Source organism: Aspergillus costaricaensis (genome assembly GCF_003184835.1).
Source record: "Aspergillus costaricaensis CBS 115574 unplaced genomic scaffold BO79scaffold_4, whole genome shotgun sequence".
In the NCBI taxonomy this organism is placed as follows: Eukaryota; Fungi; Ascomycota; class Eurotiomycetes; order Eurotiales; family Aspergillaceae; genus Aspergillus; species Aspergillus costaricensis.
Window position 1 is genome coordinate 278,287 of NW_020291804.1, and position 22,003 is coordinate 300,289.

The window sequence follows — 22,003 nt, forward strand, 5'->3', positions numbered from 1 at the left end:
AAAATAAGATTAAATAGATATTTATAATAAATATATATAATAACTTTAGATAATTATTAATTAATAATAATAAACTAGATTTAGTATACTGTCTATAAAATATTAATTTTATATAATTATTATAATTTAGTTTTTTATTATTTTTAATATAATTTTATATAACTTTCAAGATTCTTAATTATAAAAATATATTATTATATAAATAATATAATCAGTAGATCAGGAATATTTATAATTTATATATATTATTTAATTTTATAATATTTTTTCTAACTGTGAGTAACAGATATTATTAATATATAAAATATTAAATAAAAAATTATTTATTTTATTAATAGAATTTAATAAGTATTATCAAACAGTATATAACTTTATAATAATAGAATATAATTATTTAGTTTAAATAAGATTTATTAATTTAAAATAAAATTTATCTAAGAATAACAATAAATAATCTTTTTATAATATATAAATAACTAACTATTATTATATATAACTATTACTAAACTATACAATAATAGTAAATAAGAATAAGTAATTACAGGTAATAATAGTAAATGATAGTAATATATTATTATTAAATATTATTGAATATACTACTACCCTCACTACGCGGCCCTTCGGGCCCCTATGTAATATCCATACCAGCCAACCCTGATTGGAGGCTGGAAGATATTGATAACTTATCCACTGCATTCGCCAGCGAAGTGCCTTCGGGCCGATCAACAGCTGCGGAGTTGCAGAGATATATTTTGCAGTAGAATGTATTAGAAGAGGGGCTCAGCCGAGAAAGAAGCAACGAAAGCCAATACTACAAGCTGTCTGGGTCAATGAACTTCCATACTTTAGTCTCTCCACATGACATTATCACGTGGTTAACTCTCCATTCCGCGGCGGGGGTCTACTATCTGTGGAACTCATCTGAACAAACCTTTCGGTTTCCTTCTATCCTGGTGGCCAGGTTGTTCTTGAGCTTACTCCCAGGACAAGCAGTAATAAACTGGTCCAGAAACACCGACTGAACTAGTTAGGGTACTTAAGTACCCGTGGTAATGACTCGTATCAAACCGAACTGCGCGGTGTTATATGCAACTTAATATTCCATCAGGCACAGAGTTAACTTTGATTATTTGATTCGTGGGGGTGTTCTGGCTCCTTGTGGGAACGCCAGAAGTAAAAGGTGCCGGACTCGATTTGGAAACATGTTAAAATTTTGACTGGGGGGTTCTTCTCGCTTTTAACTGTAAATATTGGTTGATGATGTTTTTTTATTTTAAAGAGTTGCGGGACCCATCGAAGGTTAGCATGTGTCATGAATCAATGCTTGGCACGGCCAATGTGCACTAATAATAATATTGTGTCTCCACACGAGTCGGTCCACATGATCCGTATATCACGTGATAGATAAGCGCTAATCAGCCAGTATATCACCTTCCCCGTCTAAAAAATGCCCTGGAAGATTTCGCCTTTACGAATCAGTTGATGCTGTACGAACACTTTGAGCCAGAGTGGGTTGTCCTATGTCTCTTAACTTCCCTCATATTGACATTGTGCCGACTCCAAGCCAGACTTCTCCAGTCGATTCTGTTTGTTGACATCCCGTTTGTTCTAGGTTCTTGTCGGAATAACCCGCGTCGATTCTGTACATGTTCACTTATCGAATAGATGGATCGCTCCAGTTCTCCAGATTATAAGGCGCTTTATCTGAGGGCGGAGGAAGACAAAAGAAAGGCAGAGGAAGGCAAAAGAAAGGCAGAGGAAGGCAAAAGAAAGGCAGAGGAAGAGCGGGACCAAGGACGAGAACGAACACGGCTAACGACCTTTCTCGAGCTCCTTCGCCTGTGCCACTCCCTTTTCTCGCTGCAGCTACGAGTTGAAACCCCGTCTCGCTCTACGACTGGTAAAATACCCCCGCCGACCGGGAAATATTGTCCGTTGCGGCTTCGGCATTGGGAAGATTGTCATGCCAGACAACAGGAGGTTTACCGCTCTATTTGCGCCTATCTGGAGACTCCAGGGGAGACCGCCGCGCCACTATTCTCGCCCCGCCTTGTGCTGGAGGATCTGGGGCAAAGGTTTGGTGAAAGAGCTATAAGTAGTGAACAGGATCTGGAAAGCTATGAACGATTTGGTGTGGAGAACTATGTTCATGACATTATCGCAGAACTTTGTAAGAACCCTGCTGCCCGAGACCAGTTTGGCTTGGGCGATGGGGTCAAGTTTGACAATCATGCAAACGCCCTCGATCAAACTGAGGCTGATCTGTCCCTACTGGCTGAATCCTCGACGTACCGGCGTTCTAGACCAGATCAATTTTGCATCCGCCGCGTTGATGGTGAGAGAAATACGCTTCTTACCACAGTCGAGTATAAGCCGCCTCATAAACTGTCCGTCGAGAACCTGCGCGCCGGCTTGCGAGAGATGAACTTTTGGGAAGAGGTGGTCCAGCCCAATTCCATTCCCACGGAGGAATCTGCGAAATTGTCGTATAATGCAGCCTGGCTGACCGGATCGGCTATAACTCAAGAGTACCATGTCATGATCCAGGAAGGTCTCGAGTACTCATATTTGACGAACGGATTAGCATTGGTTCTGTTACGTGTCCCTTACGATGAGCCGGGCACGTTGTACTACCACCTATGTGAGCCAAACATGGAGATCGATCTAAATGATGACCAGAGCTTTGATCAGCCGTTGACAACCATTGCGCGGGTATTGTGTCTGTGTTTGCTGTGTTTTGGCGCGCCGGTCCGCGACCAGGCCTGGCGAAATAAGGCACAGAAGCAGCTGCCGGTCTGGAAGACGAGTTTCGATCATACCCGCTCCCAAATCCCGGAAAGCGAATTACGACAAAACCCGCCGAGCTCTGAATATAGTCCCTCGGTGAGTTCCGGACGGTCGGTCTCCGAGTACCTCCCGTCGTCCTCTCCGGTGGAATCTCCTACACAACGACGTCGAATACCGACCCGGTCTCGAGCCCAGTGCGCGCCGAACACCATGGAACGCGAGGATTCTCCAGACTCGGATACGGACTCCGCACCTGGCTTCAGCCAGGTTACATCATCTCCATCATCTCCATCGGTGCAGCGATCAGCCCGTCAGACGGGCACCCGGCCGAACGAACATGGTCGGTACCAACACAACGCTCAATTTTGTACCCAGCGATGTCTGTTGGGCCTGCAGCGAGGAGGCACGCTGGATGACTGCTGCCCGAATGTCCAGCTCCATCGACAGGGTGGCACCAGCAATCAACACTTGATTGACGCCAGCGGTCTGGTTCGGCGGATCAAGCAGCAACTGGACCAAAATCTCGACGTCGACTGCACCCCCATGGGAGGCTGTGGAGCATCGGGAGCGCCCTTCAAAATCACGTGCACCTCATATGGGTATACGGTCGTCGGGAAAGGAACCACGTCTTACCTGTGGAATGAGGTCAAGCGAGAGGCAGATATTTATCGTATCCTCTGGCGAGCCCAAGGGCGAGCCGTCCCGGTCTTTCTCGGCACAATCGACCTGGCCATGATCTACTTCCTGCACGGGGCTGGCCAGATCCGCCATATGCTCCTGATGGGTTGGGGCGGTGAACCTATCCACAAGTTGGAAGATGTTGAGACGATCAGGCACGAAGTATCGCGATCACAGAAGAAGATTCGCTCACTCGGGGTATTACACCAGGACCTTCGGCCGGATAACATGCTGTGGAACGCCGAGCTAGAGCGGGTGTTGATCATTGACTTTCATCGTTCCCAATTGGATAGCCGACCGATGAACAAGCGAATGAGGTTACGAGAGCAGCACTCGTGTGGGGCCGAGGTAAACGGGCGGAAGCGACATCGTATTGGCCAATAGCTGCATGTGCCGAGGAACTTGCCATTCACAAAGCTTGGATTCAAATTTATAAGAAATCAAGTTGGATGAATCGAGTTGGCCATACAGAAATGCGAAGAGACACAACGTGACCTAACCTACTGCGCCCTGGCTTACTTTGGATGTTTTGACATTAGGGTCAGTTACGAAACGGCCCGTCTTTACGTACTCTGGGACTATGCTGGAAGCTGGCATGATGGACATAGTGAGTGAGCAGCTGCGGAGCACGCCATTCCAACTCGGAGTAGGAATGCCACTCCATTCTGAGGCAAAAAAACTCCGACCCACCCTCTTGAGTTGATGGGTGGGTAAGGACGCTCGTCACAGAATCGACTTACATAGCTTAGTGGGCGATGGCTGGGTGTTTCTGGGATGGCATCACCATCCGCGTCATCCGGTCGACTGGCCCTGTCATCCTCGCAATCAACAAGAATGGGCCGACTTGCAGAACCCAGAATAGAATCGTTTTGCGGCCGTTTAATGGAGATTCGACATTCATGTCCGAAACCTTTTCGCCATTCAAGGGTAGGGATTGTCATTATCGACGTACAAGGTGATGTGGGAAGCAGCCCTCAGATGTGGAAAGTGGAAGTTGCATGCTAGTTTATCGAGGACTGGGGGGCTGGACTCCTTTTATACCCTTCTGGCCCCCTTTCAATCCAGCATGATATGGCATGGTTGCAGTAGTCACTGTTACTCGTAATGCGCATCAGCAGGGACATCCAACAAGCAGCAATTGGCCAGATAGTGCTTCTTTGCGTCATGGGGCAGTGCTGCGGACATGGTATCATCAGCTTTGAACGGTTTCATTTGTGGCAATGGGCACCACTACTTTGGGCTAGCAAGTGGATATGCCGATGACCGGACATATGCTCTAAGAAGGGCTCAGCCTCCGCGCTCCTGAGGGTTAAGAGCAATCGTAGCCATACTGCATGACCGCAGCAGGTCGGAATTTGCGAGGGTAACTAGTCAGACAGTCATGTTAATCCACTTCGCAACGGTATCAGCTAACACAGGTTAACATTCTCTGAACGTAAACGGGTGGGATATGGTATCATACGGGGAGTGCTGATGGTGAACGTATTTCTCCCATGTAGCCGTTCCCTACACTGCCCGGTCTTGGACGCGCTGCTGAACGATATTTGAAACACGGGTGCTACGCGAAATAATATAGAAATCACTGCTGAGGGGCATTGATGCCTTCTTCCTTAGGCTGCGGCTTCTTTGATCGAAGAAGGGGCAGTAAACCCAATACGGCAATGCCATTGGACACGCTAACTTGAAATGGAGAATGAGGGCCTGATTGGATACGAAACCTGCAGTGAAGGGACCATGGGGTAAGCCTCCGGGTGATCCTCAGTGCTCCTCAGCGCCTTGGCGGGTGCAGAATAGTGGTGCGAAACACACGGGGAACCTCTAGACGGTGGCTCACTGCTTTGAGATTTACGGGTGGAGATGCGGCCGTTTATGGCCTCAGTGGCTGCTGTCATTTTCGGCGTCGATTTCACAGGTCCTCACATTCTATCTGTAAAGTAATGGATAGAGAAAAAGAGTCTACTCATCACTGCTCTGATCATCCGTATCGCTCGTCATAACGGTATCCTCGGCGTCCATGTTTCGGAGAACTGCATCTCCCTTCTTGCCCTTCTTTTCGGCTGCGAACCAGGCCTCCCGACGGCGGGTCTCCCGCTCTTCTTTCCGCGCCTGTCGGAGGATCTTCTCCCGCTGCGCCTGTTCTTGGTTCTCGTGAAGCTCGTTGATATAATCGTGCAGGTTGGCGAGGTCAGAGCGAAGCTTAGTTACTTCGTCTGTTGTGGATTGGCGGGCGGTCTCGTTCACAGAGGACTTTTTCTTCAACGTGGCGAGTTCCGCCTCCAGTTGGGATATTTGGGAATCCTTCGCCGCTAGGTCTTCGTCGCTAATGCCCTGTGCTATCGAGGAGACTGGAACTCCGTTGCTAGTGGGCTGGCTGAAGGCAGCTAGTTCGGCGAGGCCTTCTTCGAGCATGGATTCAGGGAAGCACGCGTGGGAGAAGGCTTCGGTGAATTGGTCGGGCTTAGCAGAGTCGGGCTTGGATGAGACGGAGGGAAGGAGGTGCGTGCTGAAGGTGTAGTCGGCTGGAACGGCGCCTGCTGCTTGAGAGGTTTCCGACAGGGAAGAGTCGTAGCGGGGCTTGACGATGGTGTGTGCTACCCGTTTGAGGTCGAGGGAAGGATGAGGGAGACCGTTGGGAGGAAGCATAAACAGGTTCGTGACAGGATGTGTGTAGTCAGCCACAGTCGAGGCGTACTTCTTCCTTCCAACTGTCCATGAGAGAACCTTGCCATTCTGGTGGCCAGAGAGCAATGTCATTCCATCGTAGCAGAGGGTCAGCGCATGAGCCGCGCCGCAATTAGCCGATGGCGGTGCCCAACGATCTTCTGCGGGAGGTTGCGAGGGAGTAGATTGAAGGGAGGGGTCGTGGAGAGGGTTCTGGATGGACTGGTTCTTGTAGAAGTCGATCGACTGAATACTGCCATCTTCGTATCCGACATAGAAAGCCCGGTCGGCCGGGTCAAGTGCCAGCGACTTCGCATTGGACGGCAAGAGGAAGGTGCGCAGGAGACGGCCGGTGTGATAATCCCAGGCAATGGCTGTGCTATCATCTGCAGCAGACACAGCAATGTTGTATCGACCCGCGCTGTGACCCACAGCGATGGCGGTGATGTTGGCGCGGTGGTTGGAGAAGGTACGGATGGGAGAGTTCGGAGGCTGACGATCACGGCCGGATGGAGGTTTCGTGAAGGATAAGAGATCCACTAACGACCAAACATGAATGCTGGCATCGGACGAACCCGACAGGATGAAGTTGGAATTGGGATCGACCACGAGTGAGGTCACTGGCCGCAGATGCGACGCTGTCGTAGCCACTTGTCGCCCGGTGCATGTCTAGGAAGCACATGCTGTTAGTATGAAACCATGACGAATAGCTGGCGACGCCATTGGGGCTGTGAACAATCGATTTACCTCCCACAGAATCAAACGGCCCCCTTCGGTTCCCAAGACCAGGACATCGCCATTCTTGCCCCCGGCGACAGCAATGCTGCGAATGCGCTCTGGGAAGGGAACGATGGCTTCCTGGTTGCCCTTCTCCCTGCTATACACATGCACAATAGCTTTCTCGGACTGCGCAGCGAAAACGTGCGACGGACTCACGGCCAGGCAATTGGCCGCCGTTGAGCTCTTCTTGAAGGTGGAGCGCAGGTTCAGCGTGGGCTGGAATTCATGGACGCAAACTCCCACATCGCGGAGGGTCGCAGACGCTGGCGCTTTGCTGGACGCCAGCGTCGATGCGATGAAACATTCAGAGAGCATGAGGAACTGCCACCCCAAAAGGTTCAAATTTGCAGGAGGCAGGGAGAATGCGACGAGCCGTTAAATTTTTGGAGACGCAAAATTCACGAAAACGCAATAAAATAAAATGAGGAAATCGAGGCTCCAATCGATAACCGGGATTTTTGCATGGTTTGGCTACAAGTGCCCGATAAGGAAGTATTATGCATGTCTGTATGCATGCTTAGATAATCCTGCACAAGACGATCTATAAACCTTCATTAATTAAGCTTCGTCTCCTTCTCTCCCTCAGTTCAGGTTGACGGAGTGATACCCTCGCTGTCCCTGTCTTCAACTCCCTAGTTTCCCTGCTCTCCTTTGTGACTGATTTACCTATTGAAGCTAACACTATCCCTTGGTTGCCACTAGCAAGCCATCCATTGTCGACCATAGCACTCTCAGCGGAAGCCGATTGACTGAGCCACCATCAAGACCGCATCTGGAGATTAAAATTTGCTTGCCTTCCCGTGGTATTCAAGCCCATCATGATACAACTCAAATCTCCGCGGCCGCAGTCAAGCTGGAATTCCTGCACATGCTACTTAAATTAAATTTCGCATATCCCTCAATCAACATGAGCCTATCGCCGGCGCCCACAGCAACCCCATGCAAGGGGTGTCCCTCTAGGGGCTTCTTCTTTGATTGTCCCGCGCAACGCCTCTACTAACCAGAGAGCGTTGAAATCAGACCGGTGACGTCCTTTGAATGCCCTCCCAAGGCTCCTCTCGCATCCCTCCAACTGCATGTCTCATTCCTTTTGCTAATTAACGAGATCCAAGCACCCTGGGAGACGGACCACCCACGTTGTGCTGTCCCTGCAGGTGGCGCGCATTGAGACTGCTAGCCAATGGCTGTGCACGCTGCCTCCGCTCGCCTCTCTCTGGTATGCAAGGACGGTGGGCGTGGTCGCCCTTCACTCTTCGTCTATGTTCCAGAGTGTTAGATGACCCTCTCGAAGGGGGAGAGTACACATGCCCTGTGACTAGTTTCCCCGTCACCGCAAGGCAGTCAAGGGATACCTGGAAACCCATATTGTTATGTAGTATAAGGCCCTGCCAGCCGCTTTCCCGATCAGAATTGATGCTGCTCTTTTTCTCTTTCTTTGCACATTAGTCCCGAGTAACCATAGGAAATCGATTGTCGTCTGATTGCAATTTACCATTTACCGTGCCAGCCATGTCCTCCGCTGACTGCCAGTCAGCCAGGGTGTTCCTTAACCCAAATAGGAACTGTCATCAACATACCATGTCTGCGAACCAGGTCCCAGCGTTCGCACCCAGGAGAGTATCATCATATAATTCGTTAGCGGAAGAAGCCATGATCCAAGGGAATGGGGTTGCTGCTCCGCGCTATGCGCCCAATGTTCAGCCCTGGAGGAGACAGCAACAGCCCCAGAGCTCCCTTTCTTTCGTTCCCTCGACTTCTCCCCGGATGGACCAAGCCGAATATACTACAGCTCCGCAGCCACGTCGACCGGTGGAGCGTCCGCCGGTGGTCATGTCACCCTTTCGCTCTGTGCGCAGGATGAAACAACCCTTTCAACTGCGCCTACCATCTTCGCCATCGCTGGAAAGCATCGCATCAGCTGCAAAAGAAGCCAGATCGTCGCGACAATTGTCTGGAGGCCAAACACTGCGAGCCTGGCGCTCGGACCAAAACATCAACGTCACCAGTATAGATTCCTTCGGCCTTCTCCCCAGTCCTCCTCTTTCCGATTCTCTGGGCTCGCAATCGTCCCCATCATCCGCCTACTTCTCGTCTAAATACGAATCCGAATCAGACTATGGCCCAGCTACACCAAAAGGTTGCGCCTGTGTGTCTGGAAAAGAAACTTGTGATGATTGTAATGCTCGAAAGCAGGAGGCTCGCCCAACAACCTCGGCGCACGACGAGACAACCAATGTACATATGGCGCACTCCATATTGGTCAAGCAATGCCGGCCAGCTGATGCGTCGTTGATCGCAACGTCCCCCAATCCAGAATGCATGCCATCGCCCGTCCCCTCTGCAGATTCCGAGACATTTGTGAGGCGGAACTTTTCCGGGTCGTCAATGGGGTCCCAGAGAAGCAGGTCAGGAACCGTATCTAGTGAGGGAAGCTGGGTTCCTAGCAGTCTCTCCTACTGTGGTGAGTGGCTTCAAGGCGCACCTGTGGAAACGCCTGGCTCCCAGGGCGAGAGGACTCGAGAACAGAGTCGAAGGAAATGCCAGATTGTACAGAAGAGCCCACCACGGTTGAGGACATCACCATCTGATAAACACGAAGTAAGTGTTACATGCTTACACTCTCATTCAATGTACTGACGACTTTCCAGATCTGCACCGTTGCGAGGAAAACAAAGCCCAAGTTAGTCGATATCTCCCGGCAGTCATCTCCAGCAATGAGCTATTCGCTTCCAACTCCGCCACAGCCCGTTCCATCTACGCCGGATCTCGGACAACAGGAGGTATCAGCTTTCAGTCCGGACACTCCAATGGAGATGTCTGACAGTGGATATATCACCCATCCCGAGTGTCCCTCGCCCGATGACCTCCGGAACGACAAGGATGACGACGATGACTACACTGATGCAGGCTCTATGAGTTCAGAGAGCGTCGGCGAGACCATTGTGTGCAATAAGCCGACGCCAGCTCCGCCTGAGCCGATGTCTCCGCCCAAGTTAGAGCGACCACCCAAATTTAGCACATCACCCCAGGTCCAAGCATCACCTGGGCGCTCCTCGACCATGTCAGAGAAGGAGGAGTTAGAAAAGTGGTGGGATCATGAATGGACTATTGATCAATTGGAACATTCAGTGAAGGACTTCCCACGAAATATGCTTCGCTTAACTTCACCCGTCATCATGTTCATCCGTCACAACAACGAACGGGCACTCCTGAAGCCCTTCCGCGACATCTTCCCAAACGTCGCGGAAAACCTATTAGGCGGCCTATGTGCCGCTTTGATCGCGCGGAACTATGTTGTATCCCTAGCATCGAACAACCGAAGGATCAACAACTTCTCGCATCCATCCCCCGTGTCCCGGCTAGATACAGTGCCAGAGAAGGTAGCTACCTCGCCTGGGATGCAGTTCAGTCCAGCTACTTCGTCTCGTGTCAAAGAACGTGTCCTAGGGTCCCGGAGCATCGAGCTTCGCAAAGAGCTGGACCGAATAGTGGATAACCTGCTCTTTGCTATATGCGGCAAAGCAGACGAGACGCTCAAGTCGGCCGTATTTGTCCTCGCTCAAGTGCTTGAAACTAAGAACTGAGCAGCCATTTTTTACTTCCCAACATCAGTCCCCTTGAGAGACTGTCAATCACTTTAGATATCTTTCCTATCTCTCCTTGTCTATTCTCTCCTACTATTTCCTTCTGTTCTTATATCCCAGTCCTGTCTCTGTGACCATATCTTTCCTTACTAAATTGGCTAGACCAGATTGCATAGAACCCTGCCTTTCGTTTCAGTGTATTCTATGAACTGTCCTTCACTTACATTTCCTTATCTGTCAAACTACATGCCTGGGGCCTGTTCCCTCTTGTATTTCCTACTGGCGATTGAAGTTTCATGTACTGCGTGCAGTTAGCCACTAGGGCTAATGTATAATAGCTAGTCGTTTCCCACCAGATCTACATACAATGATATTTTCTTTGCATTCCGGTCCATCTGTCAATGTCACATATTAAGCAAATGCGGGTTTTCCAACCACGGCCGAAGAAAAGATCACGTGTAGGCGTATCTGTATTGGCGAAGCTACTAGCAGGGATGGTAAGACAAACCTTCCTTTCTACTTCTGCTCCCGCGCCTTTCCTCAATATCTTCATCTATCCCCCCGCAACTCTGGTGTCTTCCCTTCTTACCAAGAAGCTAGTGTAGATGGTGTTTGGCGCACTTGCTTAAGGGAGCCTCCCAGTTGGCCAGATTACTGTTTGGAGCAGCCCGGCGCAGTAATGAGATTCCATCGATCCCTAAGGCTATCTTTGCGTGCATACACAGGTTACATCATGCGCATAAGTCGTGTAGTTCCATGTTTAGCTCTCGGAAGGTGCTGCAAAGTTGTCCTTATCCTACAAATTCTACCTTCCTCCCTATCCGCACCGAGCACTGCGCTTTACCACATTCCAGGTTATACACAGCTTTTGGCAGTAGAATGACATCTGTGAAGGACAACGGCACTTCGGATACAATCAAGAGGGCTATTGAGTACATGCCTATCGAGGATGTTGAGAAACTTGAGCGGTACCGGCCAGGCGGTTATCATCCAACAACTATAGGAGAATGGTTGAATGGCCGGTATCGTATCGTGCATAAACTTGGCTTTGGCGCATACTCAACCATCTGGATGGCAAGAGATCAGAAAACTGAAAAATATCTCGCCGTCAATATCAACATCGCAGACAGCAATCCAACTAACTCCCAAGAAAGAAATATTCTCCATCAACTTGGTATTGCAGAGTTGACAGCCAAGACTTATCCCGGCAGCGCAATCATTCCAACTATATTAGATGAATTCACCATTTCTGGGCCTAATGGTGTACATCAATGTTTTGTCACAGCGGTTGGAATGATGAATTTGGCTGAGGCCAAAGATGCCTCATCTTTCCGACTGTTCCAGTTGTCTGTGGCCAGGGCTTTCTCTGCTCAACTAGTCTTGGCAGTGGCACATCTTCATTCTCAGGGCATTGTCCATGCTGGTAAGTACATTTGCTATTCATCGTGATACCTGCACTCATATCATGTCAGATCTTCATCCCGGGAATATCCTGATTCTTCTTCCTGAGAGTATGGATTCGCTCTTATCAGAGCAATTCTACGAAAGGCATGGACAGCCTCACCATGAGCCAGTTACCTGTCTAGATCAGCGTCCACTCCCTGATGGTGTCCCCGCACAAGCTGTCGTGCCTGTTTGGCTCGGAAAAGCGAGCGAAGAAGTTTCGCTATCTGAAGCTCAGATAGTTGTCACTGACTTTGGGGAGTCTTTCATGCCAGCCACTGCAGCGCGGCATCACTCCAACACGCCGAATATGCTAGTCCCCCCAGAGACTTATTTCGAACCGGAAAAGTCACTTTTTTTCTCTGCTGATATTTGGACGCTTGCGTGCACCATCTGGGAAATAATCGGCCAGCGTCCACTTTTCGAGGGCTTTACTCCGTCAGTCGACTGGGTAGTGAAAGAACATGTTGATACATTTGGCAAATTGCCACTGCCGTGGTGGCAGAAATGGGAATTGCGGTCAAAGTGGTTTAATGAGGACAGAACAAGACATGGTATTACAAATTCAAGGCCCTGGGTGCAACGATTCACCCAATCAGTTCAGAAGCCGAGGGAAGAATTCAATATGCAACCGAAGGGGGACGCCGAAAGGACTGCATTTCTTACTATGTTGAGAGATATGTTTGCCTTCGAACCGGAAAAGAGACCATCTGCGGGGCAGATCATGGAATATGAATGGCTGCAACAATGGGCTCTTCCGGATTTATCCAGGATGAAACAGAATATGCCATAATTTCAGCTATATCGTCTGTCTTGTTCAAGAACTAACCGCTTAGTATAATCACCGCAAATCTACTACACCTCACTACTAAACGTTGAACCGTATTCTTTAACCATTGGCATAGCAATTGGAGTAATACTAGTACTATCTAACAATGCTGGCTATTTGAAATGAAAGAAAGTGACTACTGCAACTAATGACTGTAACTTACTCCAGGACCATCTATATGTCAGCACATCATCGACACCTCAGGCACCAGTATCGGCTGAGTCATGAATCGGGCGGCATCGCAACCGAAGCTCCGATGGCTATCAGCGACTTTCCCGCGGAATCCAACTTGCATTTCAACTTCTCCAAAGCACCGCCGCCTGTCTCTTCTCCTCACCCCAAACACACACCATGGCAGCCGCATCAACAAACCGTCTACGGCTCCTCTACACCTCCACGAGGGCTTCCCTCCCTCAATCCACTCCCAGCATCCTCACAACCCGCACCTACGCCACAACCGACTCCTCCACCTCCGCCACCAGCACTCCCAAACCACGCCGCCGCACCGCATTCACAGACAAGCTCAACGCCGGCCCATCCTTCGGCGACTTCGTCTCCGGCAACAACGACAATGCGCCCCTTCTCGATCCCTCCGAAGCCTACGCCCTCGAAACCGCTCTCGTCGGCCCCGCCGGCCGCAAAAAGCAAATGACCCGTCTCCCACCCTGGCTGAAAACCCCCATCCCAGACTCCAAGAACTACCAACGCCTCAAGAAAGATCTGCGCGGCCTGAACCTCCACACCGTCTGCGAGGAAGCCCGCTGTCCCAACATCTCAGACTGCTGGGGCGGCGGCGACAAAGCCGCCGCTACCGCTACCATCATGCTCATGGGCGATACCTGTACCCGCGGTTGCAGCTTCTGCAGTGTCAAGACGAGTCGGAGGCCCGCTGCGCTGGATCCCCATGAGCCGGAGAACACGGCTGAAGCTATCTCCCGCTGGGGATTGGGGTATGTGGTGCTGACGAGTGTGGATCGCGATGATCTTGCGGATGGCGGTGCGCGCCATTTTGCTGAGACCGTGCGCAAGATTAAGTCCAAGGCGCCTAGCACCCTGGTTGAATGCTTGACTGGTGATTACCGTGGTGATCTGGATATGGTGGCGCTGGTGGCTAATTCGGGACTGGATGTGTATGCGCATAACATTGAGACTGTCGAGGCTCTTACCCCCCGTGTTCGTGATCGGAGAGCTACCTTCAAGCAGAGTATTGCTGTGTTGGAGGCGGCGAAGAAGGCCAACCCGGAGGTAATTACGAAGTCGTCGCTGATGTTGGGTCTTGGGGAGACCGAGGAACAGTTGGAGCATGCGCTGGCGCAGTTGCGTGCTGTTGATGTTGATGTCGTTACTTTTGGCCAGTATATGCGTCCGACAAAGAGGCATATGGCTGTGCATGAGTATGTTCACCCGAAATGGTTCGAGCATTGGCAGCGTCGTGCTGAGGAGTTGGGCTTCCTCTACTGTGCTTCTGGTCCTTTGGTGCGCAGTTCTTACAAGGCTGGTGAGGCGTTCATTGAGAATGTCTTGAAGAAGAGGCGCGCTGGGGTTAGTGATGCTGTTACTGAGAAGAAGGTTGCTGCTGCTGTTGATGAGGCTACTCGTTGAGATTTAGCTTAACCTGTTCTCTTCGAGCTGTGTACGATTTCTTGTGTTTGTCTTTCGGTTCATGGGCGCATGGTTGCATTAAATGGGGCTTATACTGTGGTTGTTTCGAGCTTCTGGTTTTAAAATTGGTCTACTTACATACACACATATTATCAACTACGACTAGCATCGCTAGGATTCATTAGGAATTGGGCCCGGGATGAGCGGGATGGGCTGGCTGTCTCAATCATCTACTACAGGGTCGTGGATAGAAAAATACTAATTTAACATGTATGGCATCCATTTCACATTAAAAAGGGGTAGACGGGAATATTGTCAACATCAGCATCAGCCATCATCATGATCTCGCAGTCGTTTGATTCAATTCAGAATTTGTCCGTACGTAGCTAGCCCATCGTCATATAGTAGTCGTATGTATTTGTACCCGCCCGTGTTTGTTCCTTGCCTACTCCGACGCCCGCATGTAAACGCTCTCGTGCTCATCGTTCTAATGCATGAAACTATTTCCGCTTGGCTTCTCGAATTCGCATGATAGGGAAAAGGGGGTGAGGGAAGGGACGTGATGGTTTGGAGTTGGGCTTGGTCTGTCTACACATGCCAAATCCAAAACCTGGGGGCCAAAGAGAAATAAAAAGAGATAGATGTGTGTGTAAAAAAAATGGATAGGGAAATGATATGGGAATGAAATGGAAAGAAAGGAACCTATCCAATAGTGCGCGGGAGGACTCCAATAACGGGTTGGAGGAGTAGTAGTAGAGTACGCACCTGGCGACATGTCCGCATGCTTGTCGCCGAGCTGACTAGTGGAAGACGCACGTGTTCGTGTCTTTCTACTGATCGCTTGGTCACTGTAATAGATGCTCGGTAGCACATTTTCAACTACGCAATCAGCTCGGAAATGTCATCCTTGGTCAGGCCAAGGAGGTGAAGGATATCCACGAGGCTCTCGCCATTGAGACGAGTCGGTGCCTCGAGCTGCACCTTGCTCTTGGCCCGCCAGGCGACTCCCAGTCCCGCTGCGTGCAGCATGAGCAGGTCATTGGCTCCGTCACCAACAGCGACAGTTTGGGAGATAGGGATGCCATGCTCCGCGGCAATCGAGTGAAGAATCGAGCGCTTCTGGCTCGCATCGATGATGGGGTATGTGGGGACCAGTTTGCCGGTCAGGGTTTGCGTCGTAGGATCGATCTCGAGCTAATCAGGGTATTAGTACTTGAGCGAAAATACAAAATATTATCGATGGGTCGAATGTCGCATCACATACATGGTTGGCATGCGCGTAGTCAAGACCGAGCTGTTCGGCAAGCCACTCTGCAAGAGGCTGGAAGCCTCCACTCAAGACTGCCATTTTGCAGCCAAGGGTCTTCAAGGCCTTGCACAGCTCACGCGCACCTGGAGAAATGGTGATGACGGACTTCAGCTTCTCGAAGACGTCCGCAGGAACACCCTTCAGCAGACTGACCCGCTCCCGGAGAGATGCGGAGAAGTCCAACTCGCCGTTCATAGCACGAGCCGTAATTTCCTGCCATCGACATCAGTATATACAACGCCTTGCCATCGTTATGCAAAGAAGGTACGAACCGAAACCTCCTTCTCCACGCCGATGAACTTCGCAATCTCATCGATCACCTCGTTCTGAATCAATGTACTGTCCATATCAAACACCACCAAGCGCTTGTGCCGACGGAAGACGCTCTCCCGCTGGAGGACGACCTCCACATTCCATTCACGCTCGAATCGCCATATGCTCTCATGTTTCCGCAGGTCCTCAAAGGTAAGGTAGTCCGGGTTGGGAGGAGGCGAGAAGGTGACTTCGACGACGCGAGGCTGGTCGTGACGATCCAAGCAGCGATGCGAAGTATTGGTGCGCTGATACGGGGTCGGAAGGGTTTCGATAATTTGAAGGAAGTTGGTCAGGCAAAGCTGTGATACAAACGGGCCGTACAGATGGTCAAGCGGCTCCGGCTCTGGGGCGGGAGGCTCCCGTGGGATCTTCTCAATATCGACCGTCGGGGCGGAACCTACGGGTACCATGGGTGATGGCAGAGTTTGGCCAGATCCGACATGAGGGGAGGAATCGGGGTGCAGATGGGGATGGATAGGATCAGCAGACTTGTAGTAGATCGTAGCGACCAGCTGCTGTGTTCCAGTAGGCAGTTCAGTGGACTGTTGGTTGAAGATGCTGTGGATGATGCCACTGTCGGTGACCTTCTCGGGATCGGGGCTAATGGGATTAGCTTTGACGGACAGCGCAGCAAACGCTGACTCGGGAGAAGTGCCAATCACGTTGCCGATGGTCTGAATGGGGGCAGAGGGTTTGTACTGCTGATGATCCTGGATGAAGGATGCGCTGGACAGGGTCTGTCGCAAGACCGGGCGCGTTGGACGGCCGTTGTTGGTGGGGTTGGGCGCTGCCATTGTGCCGGACTAGAGAGTTTTTGGCGCAAAAGAGGAGAGAGGAGAGTTGAGTGAGGGAGGGGTGGAAAGTGGGATTCGGAGGTAGACGGAGATTGATAGCACAGGGCGAGTATGCAAAGCAGCGGATGATCCTCAGCAATCAACAGCGAATCCACCCGGTGGGAACAGAACCCTCGACACGCTGGAGCAGTCGGGAAGCAGAAGGGAGATACGAGAGTCTGGCTTTGAACTCACGGCGAATTTCCCCTGCAGCTCCGATCGGCCGCACGTGGTGGGGGATCCCGTGCCCCTCGGTCACATGAGCCCGAGTCATGTGCCTTCACCGCCCGGCAGAACCAGGCCAACTTCTTCCCCACCCCAAGAAACATTGAAAGATGGAGATGACGATGATATCAATCTTTGGGGAAGGGGGGATTCATGGAGCAGAGCAAGCACACTCCAACTGCCCACCATCGGTTTAGTATGACAAATAAGGGTCTATTCTGACTAGTCGCCAAGACAATTACAATGACACTAGATCTAGTTATCTACAAGTGTCTGACTCAAATCAGCCGGGTTTGTTTTCTAAGCAATTCATCTCCTCCAGTCCGAGGCTAATCATCAACTAGATCTGCACCTTTCTGGGGCCAGAAAACAGACCGGAACAGGGATACCATGCCATCATCAAGATAAGATGAGCAACGGCTACACGGACTTGCCGACCGGATGAACTTTGATGCCCTTCGCCCAAGTTCTTCACTGTTCCAACTGCACTGTGGACCATGCTGGATTTATCAGCATTGGCACCTGCGGCGGTTGTTTCAGTGGATGAGCTAAGCGTATCCGGGTGCGCAGAGTCACCCAAAGCGCAAGTATTGCGTGATTTCCCCAGGACATGAGGAAATTAAATTTTTCAGCCCAGTCGCCCAATTGTGCAGGCGGTCACAGACAATGTCGTGATCGAGAAACGGCAGAATGAGCCGGCATGTATGAGGGACTGAGGGCAGGAAGAACGGGTGCCCCCGACCCGATGATGTCGTGATTGCCCCTGTCCTGTCTTTCTTTTATATCGGACTGGTCAGGTCGTCTCCATTGTGTTCTGTCTACATCATCTCTTGCCTCCCACTTCCAGTTCCAGTCCTTCCGTCATCCCTCCAAGTCTGTCGAGCCATTACATATAGACCCGCTTGTATTTCATCTGCTCGTCCTTGGGATTGACTTGTCTACCATATACCCTGTCATTCGACTCCTCATTCACCATGCCTGCGAAGACATCTGAGAACTACCCCTCTGCCTATGAGGCTGCCGACACTGCCACCGACTCTGGCTATGTCAGTGGTGGCTCTAGTGATGACTACTCTCCAGAAATCGTCTTCACTAAGCCTCACTTGAACTTCCTCAACAGACAATTGCAGTTTCTTGAGCCTCAAGGTCAGCATAGGTTGCCCCTCTCACGCGTCTCCAGGCCAAGTTGACTAACACAAATGCAGACGTCCTGAGATGGTGTGTCACCTCTCTGCCTCACCTCTACCAGACCACCGCTTTCGGTCTCACTGGTCTTGTGACCCTGGACATGCTGTCCAAGCTGGACGTGCCCAGACCCCAGATGGTTGATCTCATCTTCCTCGACACCCTCCACCACTTCAAAGAGACCCTGGATCTGGTCGACCGTGTCCGCCAGAAGTATCCTCTGGTCAACATCCACGTCTTCAAGCCTCAGGGTCTCGAGACCGAGGAAGAATTTGCCCAGAAGTACGGTGCCCGTCTCTGGGAGAAGGACGACCAGTTCTACGACTGGGTGGCCAAGGTTGAGCCTGCCCAGCGTGCCTACCGCGAACTCAACGTTCACGCTGTCCTTACTGGACGTCGTCGCAGCCAGGGTGGCAAGCGTGGTGACCTCGACGTCATCGAGGTTGACGAGGCTGGCCTGATCAAGATCAACCCTCTCGCCAACTGGACCTTCGAGCAGGTCAAGCAATACGTCCAAGAAAACGATGTTCCCTACAACGAGTTGCTCGACCGTGGTTACAAGAGCATTGGTGACTACCACTCCACCCAGCCAGTCAAGGAGAACGAAGATGAGCGGTCTGGTCGCTGGAAGGGCCAGGAGAAGACCGAGTGCGGTATCCACAACCCTCGCTCCAAGTATGCTCAATTCCTTATGGAGATGGAGCGTAAGCGTCAAGAGGAGGCCCTATCACAGGCTCTTCAGACGTCCTTGACGACATCCGCTCAGTAAAGGCCGCTTGTCTTCTTTCTCACCTTGCATCTATAACGGCGTTCTATGACCTGGGAGTTTTATCTGGAGTGGAGTTACTTAGCCTTGTTGATTTTCTTGTTTCAAAAAGAGACTCCATGGTATGGGAAAAGGAGGATTATGTTTTATGACATCTGGGAATTCAAAGGCCGCTCGTCAATCCTACTCCGATCGGAGATACTGTACATACGGGGTTGGCGGAGACTGGCAGTGATTTGCAAAAGACGGCTTACAAGCCAAGTACATTAATGACTTGCATGATACAAATGATTAGACTATTTTGTTCTACTTTTCTTATTTTTCCTACATTAAGCTTGAATTGGACCCTATCTGTAGACTCGCGGAGTGTAGGACTGTGGGGTGGGGTGTTCGAACGTCAACCCTATCCGATATCGCACCCGACCCAACCGAATAGGAAGTGAATTGGCTACTATTAATCCGTTGAAGAATTAAAGTTTGCTGATTCGGATCGTCCGGAACCGCCTATTGATCTTCTGTAAATACTGATTGGATTTCTTCGATGCTCAACAAATACTCAGCAGATGACCAAGACCCTGCCAAGACCATAGATAGTACGTACTACGTTCAGCGCCTCCGGATATAGTGCAGTGGGCTAGATTACCCCAGCCTGCGGTTGAGAATTGCTTGTTATGCTTATAGACCAACAGCAACTGAGCTTTTCCAAAAGATTACCTAACATGAATTAAATATAGTATGATTTAGAAGATTTAGTAAATTGGTACATAACCCGCTGGGCTTCGGGCGCGTGTCAAAATCCTTCCGTGGAAAATAGTAAATGTAATTCCCACACATACCTGCACACTCCATTGTGCCTCTCTTACTTGCCCTAAGCATAATATATTATTCCAATAAAGAAGTAATTTCATAATATACTTGGGCAACTGAAATAGCGAGATGATGAGTGCTAAACCATTCACTCACTCGCACACCTTATCTCCCTGGGAGGAAATCATCTGTCTCACTAATATTTCTGGAAAATGATCAAATTGTCTTTTATTTCATAGTTCCAGCTTCCTGGCATATGAAGGGATGTTAGGTTTTCTGTTGTGTTTCATTTCAACCTTGGCTACGTGACAGGGCAGCGATCTTATCTTATCAATCTAATCAGTTCAACCTTATCAGCGGCAGGAGAATGAGATTGTTGCTTCTCGTGCGAGAGATTCTAGGTTGATTGTTCTGCCCCATTTTCTTTTATGTAAGAGTATGGGGTTGGTGTTTACGTTCTAGATTCGAATATGCTTAAGAATTTCTTGGAAGGGCGGCTTATGTGCCACTGTTTCCCCAGGGAACGTGCACTTTCTCGCTTACTTTTTAGCTTGATTGTTGGACAGTTGGGAGCGCTGGTTGTTTAAAAAGAGATTAGCAGCAGGATCGCAGGCACTCAAAATGTCAAAGACTGCTTGCTTGGTTTGGGCCATATATTTACTGTTTGCCTGCTTATAGACCCTAAATCGAAGTAAATTAAGGCACTCAGCCTTATGGTTCATGCATGACAGGTGTTGTGGCCCGACGATGCGGTGTAGGGCTATACTAGTTGGTTGCATCATTTACTTCCAATTATCGTCATTCTTGGCTACACCACAAGAAAGGATTGCATACGTCTGCAACCCCTCCCGCTCTTTAAGAGAAGCCACATCCCGCGCTCCCGGACCCTGAGACCCTGGACTAAAATACGATCACGCCGTGAACAGTTCCACAGCGGACCGACGCAAGTCAGATGAGTTCGTGATATACTATGTGTGCGTGGAGTGGCTGTTCAGTGTTGCCACCTAGATGATGTCGGCAGACTTAACACTAGCACTAGGTGTTTGTCAAGCGTTCCCCGGGCTTCTGCTTATTCGAGATGAGTGACACAGGTCTTTTACTAGGCGAATTGGCACTACTAGGAAAACCTTGACTGACATCTCCGCGGATACTGCGGCTGACTGAGAAATCAATATCAGATTTTGATCTTCCGGTTTTATTCTTCTCGTTGTCATGGTGTCCCAGCAGCAGGTCGCTGCTTAGGGCAAGCGGGTCACCTGAGCGACAGGGCGGAACCGGTGCCAAGGAGGGACTAGGCCTCGGCTGGCGTAGTCAATCACGCAAGCCGAGCTGGAGATGTCGTGATCCCATCACGTGACTTTTGCGGCGGCGGTTTTTTTTGAAACGCGGCGGACGACCAAGGAAAATCGTGTTTGACTGGTATGTTTCAAAACCGTTTTGCCGGCTGGGCCTGACATCTACAATAATGATCGGAGGAAACTTTTCTATCTGAGAAATGTCCACGCATGCGATTGACATCTCGCATACGCTGGTGCTTTACTTAAACGGCAACTATTCTGTTGCCCCCCCTGAAAATCATGACTTGTTCTGGGCTCCGTAGACCCAGCGGGGGAAATTATGTGGCTTTCAACATGAGGTTGATGACGACGATGGGGGGGGGCAGCGATTATCCCCCGTGGTTACGAAGGCCGCCCCGTATCTCCGAGGAGAGCCCATCCGCCATCGGAAGTACAAAACGTAGTTCCAAGTTCAAGTATAGAATAGAGGCGTCGGCTTAAGCGCCCGCCCTTCTAGAAGGCCCTAAAAATAGTGAACTTATGAGGATAGCATGCTGGAGACCAGCGATGGCGCCATCGCGCTGGGGATGAGCAATTGCGAATGCGACGTGTGTGCAGCCTCATCGGGGGGGAAGGAAAAGAAGGACAGACAGACGTACGACACAAAGGCATACGTAGACGCTCTTCGTACCAAGAGTCCGACAGCTCCACCACCTTTCGACGAGACCGCAGGACAGATCCCGATGGTTGATTTGGCTGGAACGGAGAACTTGACGGTCGTTGGAGAAAGCATATTGGTCATCGCTGGAGTCCCTCAATCTCCTGAATTGCTCGAATTGGATCATTGCCTTGGTTGCTCCGCTGTTCCCCTCTTGACCCCTTCCTGAACTTTTTTTCCCTTTTCCACTCTTCATAAACTCCA

The 22,003-nt window shown here is 50.2% G+C and overlaps 8 protein-coding genes across 8 annotated transcripts; 6 read left to right on the forward strand and 2 right to left on the reverse strand.

Annotated features, from left to right (window-relative positions):
* The first annotated feature begins 1,478 nt into the window (after positions 1-1,478).
* BO79DRAFT_54504 (uncharacterized protein) lies at positions 1,479-3,946 on the forward strand. The gene has a single exon (XM_025689397.1). It carries the CDS (start codon positions 1,666-1,668, stop codon positions 3,847-3,849), a length of 2,184 nt encoding a protein of 727 aa, XP_025543439.1. The 5' UTR covers positions 1,479-1,665; the 3' UTR covers positions 3,850-3,946.
* Positions 3,947-5,352: 1,406 nt separating this feature from the next.
* On the reverse strand, positions 5,353-7,278 carry BO79DRAFT_242915 (putative ribosomal assembly complex component Ipi3). The gene is made up of 2 exons (XM_025685243.1): positions 6,874-7,278; positions 5,353-6,795 (listed from the first exon to the last, which is right to left on the reverse strand). The coding sequence occupies exons 1-2, from the start codon at positions 7,219-7,221 to the stop codon at positions 5,422-5,424; spliced, it is 1,722 nt and encodes a 573-aa protein (XP_025543440.1). The 5' UTR covers positions 7,222-7,278; the 3' UTR covers positions 5,353-5,421.
* A 1,137-nt stretch (positions 7,279-8,415) lies between these two features.
* Positions 8,416-10,490, forward strand: BO79DRAFT_275026 (uncharacterized protein; the record flags this gene model as incomplete). Its single annotated transcript, XM_025687640.1, has 2 exons — positions 8,416-9,504; positions 9,555-10,490. 2 exons carry the CDS (start codon positions 8,416-8,418, stop codon positions 10,488-10,490), a joined length of 2,025 nt encoding a protein of 674 aa, XP_025543441.1.
* Positions 10,491-11,369: 879 nt separating this feature from the next.
* On the forward strand, positions 11,370-12,827 carry BO79DRAFT_275028 (kinase-like protein; the record flags this gene model as incomplete). Its single annotated transcript, XM_025687641.1, has 2 exons — positions 11,370-11,913; positions 11,963-12,827. 2 exons carry the CDS (start codon positions 11,370-11,372, stop codon positions 12,724-12,726), a joined length of 1,308 nt encoding a protein of 435 aa, XP_025543442.1. The 3' UTR covers positions 12,727-12,827.
* A 252-nt stretch (positions 12,828-13,079) lies between these two features.
* Positions 13,080-14,623, forward strand: BO79DRAFT_207074 (lipoate synthase). Its single transcript, XM_025682105.1, has one exon. It carries the CDS (start codon positions 13,114-13,116, stop codon positions 14,362-14,364), a length of 1,251 nt encoding a protein of 416 aa, XP_025543443.1. The 5' UTR covers positions 13,080-13,113; the 3' UTR covers positions 14,365-14,623.
* A 620-nt stretch (positions 14,624-15,243) lies between these two features.
* On the reverse strand, positions 15,244-16,782 carry BO79DRAFT_138009 (phosphoserine phosphatase SerB; the record flags this gene model as incomplete). The annotated part of the gene is made up of 3 exons (XM_025678142.1): positions 15,244-15,558; positions 15,629-15,886; positions 15,946-16,782. The coding sequence occupies 3 exons, from the start codon at positions 16,780-16,782 to the stop codon at positions 15,244-15,246; spliced, it is 1,410 nt and encodes a 469-aa protein (XP_025543444.1).
* An 860-nt stretch (positions 16,783-17,642) lies between these two features.
* Positions 17,643-19,287, forward strand: met16 (phosphoadenylyl-sulfate reductase (thioredoxin)). The gene is made up of 2 exons (XM_025682106.1): positions 17,643-18,192; positions 18,252-19,287. Exons 1-2 carry the CDS (start codon positions 18,021-18,023, stop codon positions 18,998-19,000), a joined length of 921 nt encoding a protein of 306 aa, XP_025543445.1. The 5' UTR covers positions 17,643-18,020; the 3' UTR covers positions 19,001-19,287.
* Positions 19,288-21,435: 2,148 nt separating this feature from the next.
* BO79DRAFT_251119 (uncharacterized protein) lies at positions 21,436-21,968 on the forward strand (the record flags this gene model as incomplete). The annotated part of the gene is made up of 2 exons (XM_025685851.1): positions 21,436-21,557; positions 21,632-21,968. The coding sequence occupies 2 exons, from the start codon at positions 21,436-21,438 to the stop codon at positions 21,966-21,968; spliced, it is 459 nt and encodes a 152-aa protein (XP_025543446.1).
* Between the last annotated feature and the right edge of the window lie 35 nt (positions 21,969-22,003).